Here is a 9,409-nt window from a genome sequence, read left to right as displayed (position 1 = left end):
TTTCTGATTAGATTTTTTTTTCTATTCGTTAACTTTTTTCTCTATCCATATATAAGATTAATAAGATTTCACCTTTAGAAAATTGTTTTTTTTTCCTCATGAAAATCTTATGAGTTTCACAGATAAAGTTCATTAAGATGTTGATCACCAACTTATTGTTACATTAACACTTTGATAATAATCGTGATCGACAAAGTGTTCAGATAAATTGAAAAAGGAGAGACAAGAAAAGGAAACTGATAGGAAAAAAGTTCAGACAAAATTCAGTTCGATAATGAGAGAAAAAGTAAAGAGCAGAAGAAAAAGTTTCGAACAAAAAAAGTTTAATCTCAAACTAATGACGAGACAAGAATTCAATCTAATATCAGAACAGAAAATTGAAGGTCAAGGTTATCATGTTGACCAATTGATTTTCGTTCAATATTTTTCATCTTTTCTTTTCAGTTGTTTATCTGATTATATCGATATATCAACGATCACTGCCTTCAATGTTAAACGATTAGTGGGACGTTATTGTGGCTCAACTGTGCCTTCGCCGATACTTTCGATGCACCTGAGGGCGGAAATTATTTTCAAATCCAATCATGTGGTCAGTAAAAGGATTCTTTGGTTTCTATGAGTTCGTCGACGAAGGTAAAGTCTAATGTCCAGTTATTAGATTGGAATCGACCAAAAATCGAGGACCAGAATATTCATCATTGTTTCCTATTCATTTTCTGTTTAACTTTCCATAGGTTTAATTGGTCCACCGGTGAGGGAGGAAAAATCCTGTGGTGGTGATGAAAAAGGTTTCGGTGGGATAATCAGTTCACCCAACTATCCAAATTCATTTCCTAAATCAATTGATTGTATGTGGTTAATTAGAGTACAACAAAATCAACACATTTACCTTAGGATAATGCAATTACAATTGTTTGGGTCCATAGGTGAGATTTTAAATTGTCCCTCATTTCAATTACAATCAATACAAATAACTTTTTCAACCTCAACAATTTAGCTAATTGTAAGGAAGCTCATCTAGCAATTTATGATGGATATGAAAACTATGACTATGAACACCATGAGCCTAAAAAATACTGCGGTGACCTAAAGTATTATAAAAGTTTGGACGATAAAGTTCAACTGAGTGCTAATAACCGTTTACTAATTAGGTGAGTAGTAATTAAAAGTGTATTGAAAACACTGAGATTAAATTGGTTTCACTTTGTGGTTGATTAATTGTTAACAATTTAGATTCAAAAGTGAGATTACTGCTCCTCAATGGGAAGAGCAAGTTGCAACCCAAGAGATAACTGGATTTAAATTAATTTGGACTGCAGTTACATTCAAACCCAAAGGTAATAATCACAATTAAAATTGATTAGATTGAAAATAACAACAATCAAAATTAGATTAGTGAGATAATTAATTTTCTGATAATCATGAAAGTCTCCGGGAAAAGTTAATCAAGATTTTCAGTTATTCATTAGATATGTAACATTATATTTTTAACATGTAATTTTAATCATTAAAATCATGATACATGATGATGATGATGATGATAATAATAATAATAATGATAATCTATTAATGATTTAACAACAATTTAATTTGGTTAAACAATTGGATAGACAATGAGATGAAAAACAAAAACAATCAAATGCAAAGCATGAAATTTTCAGGGTAAAATGAATCATCGTCAACAACAACAACAATTAAATGCCCAGGACAAAAAAATAATACACAATTAACTGAAGCAATCAAATGCTATTTATGATCATCATCATTACTTTGATCAATTGATTATATTTGAAAGGCAAATCAAATGGTTCTGGTGTATAAAAATAACGGTAAAAACTAACGGTAACCTCCAGGTTACAGGTTATAACCATGAATCTGAATCATGGTCACGTAATTGTGTCCACTTTGAGTTCTGGTCACTTGATGTCCAGTCAAACAGTATTTCCTTGGGTGTGGAGTAGGATTTGAATGATAATATAATCTCAACATAAGGAAACATTAAACAATTTCTCATTCTCACTTAATCTTAATCCTCTTAATCCTCTTTTTTTTATAATCTCTTTGGATTCTTAATCTTTCAACTTATTAATTTTTGTTTCTTTTTCATGTTTCATTTGCATTTATGTTTCGTATCTTAATTGTAATTGTAATTTATATTTAATTCACTTTCTATTCATTAAACGTTGATTGTTGTATGTGACAATTAATTGCAATTGTTGCAAGTTTGCATTTGGATTTAATTGTTTCTCTCTCCCTAATTATTAAGAGTTGGATGTTTAATTGCATGCAATTGATTTTAATCATATTTTTAATGTTTCAGTCCCTGTGAAGCATAAATTTGCTTTAATTATTATCATAATCTACAATTATCATGATGATTAGGATGATTACTGAAGAGATGATGATGATTATCATGATGATTATTATGATGATAGCATGATAACAATGATGAAATTGTGGTTAACATTTTTTTTTGAGTTAATCAATGGTTAGGAATGAAAAAGGAAACGATTAATTTATTGATTGTTTCAAGTTGATTTTTTTTTCTCTACGATTTATTAACTATTACAATCAAGAAAACTTAACCTTTTTGTTTTTATTGATTTACTTTATTGTTTGTTAATCAATTAATTAGTTAATTACTTGTTTTACAAGGTTGTGATTGAGTTAATTGTTGCTGTTAAAGGTTAAAGGTTTTAAATTGTTGGTTTTTGTTGGTAAATCACTTTAGAGGTTCGGGTCAAAGGTTTAGTTGGTTTAATTGTTGTTTAATTAGTAACAATGTTTCAATGGCCAATCCAAGTGAAAGATAATTAATTTTTAGAGCTAATTGTTGATGGTTAATTGTTGATTGTGCTGATGATTTACCAGCATTTTGAGCTTTAGCCCTTTCATCTGAACCAAAATTTTGTTTCCTTCCTCGAGCTCGTTTCAAACGGATGATTAACTTTTCTGATTTAATTGTCCGGGTTGATTGTTGATCTTTAGTAACTGTAGTTGATTCTGATTGTTTACTTTGGTTCTCAACTCTGGAATTAGAGTAATTGTTATAATTAATATTTAAATCACTTTGGCTGCTGTTATTCCTGGTGGTAGTTGATTGTTTTCCGGTTAAATTGTTTGAATTATCAATATTTGAATCTTGATTAACTGTTAAATTGCTTCTCGTAATTGTTTTCATGTTTGTATCACTTTGATTACATGATTGATTAACCATTAGAGTTTGATTATGATGAGAAAATGAGGAAAACAATGTTAAAGATGAATCAGTTTGATTACAATTAATCAATTGAAATGAGATTATTGTTACAATCAGAACGATAATAAGTAATTGATAATAATGAATACAATGAAAATTGATTAATCTCATTTTAAATTTTCTTAATGATTAAACAATTAAGAAGCTGAAAGGTTAACACATTAAACACAAACACAAAGTCTAAAAAAAAACAAAATCAAGACTTGAGATCCCAGTTGATGATTAAAACAATTAAAAAACCACAATTAACACTGATTATGACGATTAATAAATTGTCTGGTGATATTAATTTGATTGGATTTGATTTCACGAGATGATTTAATGTTATGATTAAGATTGGAAAGAGAAACAGTTTTTTGATTGGTGAAGATTTGATTGTTGAAAGAATTGTGATTTAATGTGAAGTTTAATCTGATGATTGTTGTTGATTGTTGATGATTAAAATGAGAAGTGGGTGAAAAATAGGTAATCCCATACACAGGGTGGGAGGTGGAAAATAATGTTTACTGAATAACTTTTTTTTTTTGGTTCCTGTTCCTATTGATAAGTCAACCCAAACAATTAACTTACGGACAATTTATTTCATTTTAATATTCAACATAATTCATATTGTCCACTCATCGTCATCATCATCATCATCATCATCATCTCACCCACCACCACCACCACCTTCAACAATGACAACAACAACAACAATAACAACAAACAATAATGAAAATAATATACAAATATCCAAGTCTATGGTTGAAATGGTCAACTTTTATTTTTGTTTTTGTCATATCACTGACCACTGACCACTGATAATCATCCAATAATAATAATAACAATGGACAAAAATACAAGTAGAAGTGTATTATGTGTGTGTGTAGGTTAAGAAGAGGGTGGGTGATGGGTGGGGTGATAATGATGATACTGTGATTGGACACAACTTATGACCACTATTGCTAAACAATTATCTTTGAACATTGAGTTAGAACTTTTTTTTATTTCTATTCGCTCGGTTTCACTCAACTGGACACATGAGTTGAAACTATTCTGGATCTTCATTGTCTTCCTTTGGGAGAAATGGTCAGAGAGAGGGAGAGAGAGAGAGAGAGAGAGAGAGATGGAGGGAGAGAATCAAGATGATGACCAGGATGATGATTATGATGAGTGGCAGTGGGTAAAACTGGACAAGGTAAAATCAGGAGTTGAAAATCTGAAGGGGAAACAGTTGAACAAAAATATCGAAAAGTAAAAGGTTGACCTTGCCTTTGATACTTTATTGTGTGTGTCCAGTTAAACATATATCATTTTTTGTAATGTCCACTCTCCACCCCTCACCTCCCACCCTGGGCTCATGATATAATAAATGATAATAATAATATTGATAGCGTGAATAATATCATTTCCTTGGTGACCATTAAGCACCAGGAATGAAGATGATGATGACCAGTATGATGACCAGTAGACTTTCAGAGTCTGTCTTTTTGTTTTTTCTTTGTGTCTTCACATTTTTTTTTATACCTTCTATGATTATTATTATATTACAATAATTAACTGATTACTTCTTGATTCCTTCGTAGCAATTAACATGTTTAAGCAAAAGGTCAATAGGTGATTGATTAGGAAAAAAATTCTCTTGGTTTGTTTTTTTGTTCTGTTTGATTGTATATCAATTAAATGGTAAATTTTGATGACAATCAATTGGTTTACATGATTATCATCACATACAATCACATAGATTTTAATTGTTGTTGTATTAATAATGATGATGACGATTTTGATTAAATTGTTGTTGATACAAAAATGATAATCAAAGGATCGATATCATATCGTTATGGTTAACCAACCCTAAATCATTACTATTAACATAATCAATGTGATTATCATTATAATACAAGTTGATGATTATTTTAATTTACTTGAATTCACCTTTGTTTCCGTTAAAAATGATGATGAAAAAGTTGTAACAATTTACTGATTATCTGTTGATGATCATCAAAATTCAGACCAATCAACAGGAAAAATAAATTGTAACTAATAATAGATTGTGATTATTTCAAGGATCACTAATTCATGTCAATATTTAATCATTTCAAAAGGTTAATTGTCCATGAATATTGTTACTTAAATTAACAATCAAAGATCAATATTTAACAATAACAACAAGAAAATTAATCAATTAAAAATCTCTTCAAGATAAATCATTTTGTCATTTCTCTCTTTTTTTTGTCTTTTCTCCTTCTTAATTATCCTGATGGATTACAACAATTAAGCTGATTGTCAACATTTCCTATGTTCCAAATCTGAATTTTGCTTAACACCTCAGAGTGGGTCAACCTGTAAACGTAAGGAATACTTTTGTATTGATAAATCATTGAAATGTGATGGGATTCCCAATTGTAGTGAACAAGATTCATCCGATGAAGACCAATGTAAGTTCAAACAATTAGTTAATTGTTACACCACAGTTAATTTGTTTTAAATCTCTCTTATAAAAAAAGGTAACGTTTCCAACCGTTTATACACAATTGTTACAATTCTGGGACTGATTAGTGTTTCCTGTGGATTGATTTGTTTCCTATGTCATTGTCGTCGTCGTCGTCGTCGTCGGTCAAATCTTGATGACCATCGATCGTCAGTGTCTCAAAGTGGCCTTCACGGGTCTGGGTCATCGGCATTCACGGTGAAAACAACATCCGATGGTTCGATTAGTGTTAAACATTTAAATCATAGTCCACAATCATCATCCTATGTACTTGTGGCCAACGGCAGCGGCGGTGGGGAAAATCATGATACACCTTCATCTCCACCTTCTGAGTTATTATTACCTTTGGATACTTTTTATCGTCGATCACAAAATCAGAATCAATACCAACAGGCTATTAATCAATTAAAGAAACATCATCATCATCATCATCATCATCGATCAACGACTATGTTAACACCCGAAGATGAGGCCACTTTACCTCTCTTACTAGCATCGTCTTCGGTTCCTTCAGTGAATCATCATACTGGCTCACTGCGGACTCCTCGACATCATTCAAATAAACACCATAATCAACAACAACAATTAACCAAACCACTATCGGCATCATCACTTGGTAATATAATTGTTTCAACTTCCACCCCACCGGTGGGTAAATGTTCAATTCATGGTCAACGATCAAATTTATTTCAAGTGCCTCCACCACCTCCACTTACCCTTCATGATAATAACTTTTATACCCTCGGGTCATCACAAGTATCATGATGAGTTGATTCAACGACTCAGAGGATTGTACATGAGATTACAATTAATTAATTGCTAATCGTAATTGATAAGGTACAAAGAAACTGAATCTCAATTAGTAACATAAAAGAAAAGTTATCAATCTAATAGTTAATTGTTTTAAAATTGATCCAAATTTCAACCAATTAAATTGTTCAAATTAATTTTAATTGATAATAAAAACTAATCATGAATCTTGATGATGATTTAAAAAACTTTTATTTCAAATTAATCAACAATTTGTGAGTGTTGATCAAATATAATCAATTCCTTTGATTGTCAAAAGTGATCAATATGATAGATATTTACAATTGAATTAGATGAGATAATCATCTGAACTAATCGCTGGCAATTGTTACAATTAGTTAATTAGAATCCAAAATCTTCATGTTTAAAGACAAATCGACTTCCATTTAAGTTAATTGTCCGACATGTTTTCTTAATTTCTTTCCTTAATCCTGAAGATCCAGAACAGAATACAGAAACTCTGATGGAGAAAAAGAAAACAATTAAATTGTAACAATTAGTTGATTGTAATGAGATAATTAAAGGTAATTGAACCAGGTAAGTATTGAAAAAGAAATTGAATTAATAAAACTGATTGAAAGACAATTAGAGAAGAAAAATTTTCCATCAGAATTTTCATCATTCCATTCATAATGAATTCCCCATGAAAATACAACAAAACTATTAATAGATCATCTAATGTTTACATGGAGAGAATCAGTTGATTGTCATGATTCCTCTTGATTTGAGCAATTGTAATCATCTTGATCACCACAATGATGATTTCTAGTTAATTGTCAACGATTTTATTAGTTTTCCATCCTAATCCTAATTCTGATGATATTTAATCATCTTAATCTTTATTGTTTAATATTATTGATGATTCATTTCCTATTAGCTAGGATGATGAAAATTGATTCATTCAGAGAGATGAGATTTGACCCTGAAATTGTTGATGATTAAGTTAGAGTGGGATTGGGATAATGAAGGCGGGAAAGTAATTAGGAAGTGGATTTAAGATGAAATCAAAGGTAACATTGGTAATAAGAAATGTTCATTTAGATGAATCAATTAATGTGTGGGTGGATTAAGAGTGGGAGTGGGAAGTTTATCCCTGACGGTGGAGAGGAAAATATTATCGTTATTATTGGAAATATTTGGAGAAAATTAAATCAATAACTAGAAGGGAATCAAATGAAAAGTATAAGAGATAATGAGAAATTAAGGTTGATTGTTACCAATATAATGGGAGAATGTTAATTATTTAGTTTGATTAATCGAATTACTTACTTTTGATTGTGATAGTTTCGTTGTAATTGTTGAAAGATTGTCTTTAATTTAGGTTTACCCAAGAAAATTGAATTACGAAGTAAATTGTTGATTAACATTTCATCTCGAGCTCCTAATCGATTAACATTAACCAACATTGTTTCCTGAGTCTCTTGGGTTAAATAAATTGTTAACCTTAGGGGTCCTCGTTGATTACGATGATTAAAGTTAATTGTCTTTCATCATAAATTGGGAAAAAAATGAGGAACAAGAAAAAATAATATTACTAACAACAATTAGCGATTAGGATTTACAATGAATCTTTGTATTAATTAATTAATGAAAGAAGACAAAGAGGAGAAAAAAAATTTCGATCAAATCGAAATGCAAAGTAATCACAATTAATTAACTAACGAACTAAAGTTAAACTAATAATCAAATTGAAGACATTAACAATTAAACTGAATAAGAAAACCTTTCCATTGATTTAATGTTCAAGATTAAAGTTGATTAACTTTGATCATTTGAATCTAATTTAAATTTTCATCAGTTTAACACCGAAATCAATGGATTAATTTAATCTAATTATCTGGCAATTCTCAAGATTAATTGTTTGAATAGATTATCATGAGAAATTTGAACAATAAGTTTGAAAAAGAATTGGAAGAAAAAAGTTGTCACTTATTCTTGATTATAAATAATATTCTGAGCTCATGGTGATACTGAACTTTGTTCAGAGTTTGGTGATAAGATTGTGAATCCATTGAAACGGGAAAACTTGATTCACCATGTTGACATTTTCTCTCTCTCTCTCTCAGTTTACCTTCAAGGCTTAATTGTGATACATGAAAATCTATATATCAAGAGGATTTTATCATCATCCGGATGATAACTGACGAGAAATCATCTTCATCATCATCAAATGTTCATCCTCATCACTTGATATCATATTTTTCCCCCTTCTGTCATCATTTTCACCAATAACTCAAAACCAGTGACACTTTTTTTTTCATCATCATCAACCAGGAAAAAGAAACCTAATCAACTGATTCAAATTGTTAATTAATCTACAAAAATTAAGAGTAAGATTAAATTATCCACTTCGTTAATTATTACATAAATCATAAACGATCTTCATTATTAATCTATTCAAATGTAAATGATTGTTATTTTTGTCTCCTCCCCTTATAATTAACAGACAAGATGATGAATTAATCATTCTTGATTATTAGTAATGATTTAACTCATTCCTACATAATCATTGTGAAGATGAGGATGAAAATTAGTTAATTATTCATTCATGTTTTTTTACAAATAATCTTTGCAAATGAAAATATAATAATCATAATCAGGTAATAATAATGATAACAACAACCTACAATTAATCTGATTAAATATTATCACAATTCTGGTTATTCTGATTAGAAGTGGAAATTTGAATATACAATCTGGTTAATCATTGATTAAATGTATATTAATCAACGATATTTAATTGTAATAATGTTAGATAAGTTTTAAGATGGTGAAGATTAGTTAATTGTATGAAAAATAATGTTGATTAATTGTCAATGGATTTATATTGTTTCTTGTATTGAGTTTTATTTTGTTGGAAATGAGTTGGA

General features: G+C 29.7%; 1 protein-coding gene and 1 long non-coding RNA gene across 2 annotated transcripts; one reads left to right on the top strand and one right to left on the bottom strand.

Annotated features, from left to right (window-relative positions):
• Window positions 1-576: 576 nt before the first annotated feature.
• LOC128387382 (uncharacterized) lies at window positions 577-6,494 on the top strand. Its single transcript, XM_053346580.1, has 6 exons — window positions 577-633; window positions 735-926; window positions 998-1,151; window positions 1,234-1,337; window positions 5,518-5,676; window positions 5,746-6,494. Exons 1-6 carry the CDS (start codon window positions 585-587, stop codon window positions 6,492-6,494), a joined length of 1,407 nt encoding a protein of 468 aa, XP_053202555.1. The 5' UTR covers window positions 577-584.
• A 214-nt stretch (window positions 6,495-6,708) lies between these two features.
• Window positions 6,709-9,038, bottom strand: LOC128387336 (uncharacterized). Its single transcript, XR_008325017.1, has 2 exons — window positions 7,809-9,038; window positions 6,709-6,999 (listed from the first exon to the last, which is right to left on the bottom strand). It is a non-coding gene; the product is annotated as an uncharacterized LOC128387336 (long non-coding RNA).
• Window positions 9,039-9,409: the final 371 nt, after the last annotated feature.

The sequence above is a fragment of the Panonychus citri genome, unplaced genomic scaffold (assembly GCF_014898815.1).
Source record: "Panonychus citri isolate SS breed McGregor unplaced genomic scaffold, ASM1489881v1 Contig00083, whole genome shotgun sequence".
NCBI classification, from domain to species: Eukaryota; Metazoa; Arthropoda; class Arachnida; order Trombidiformes; family Tetranychidae; genus Panonychus; species Panonychus citri.
Note: the sequence above shows the minus strand (reverse complement) of the source record. Positions and strands in the feature narration are given on the sequence as shown.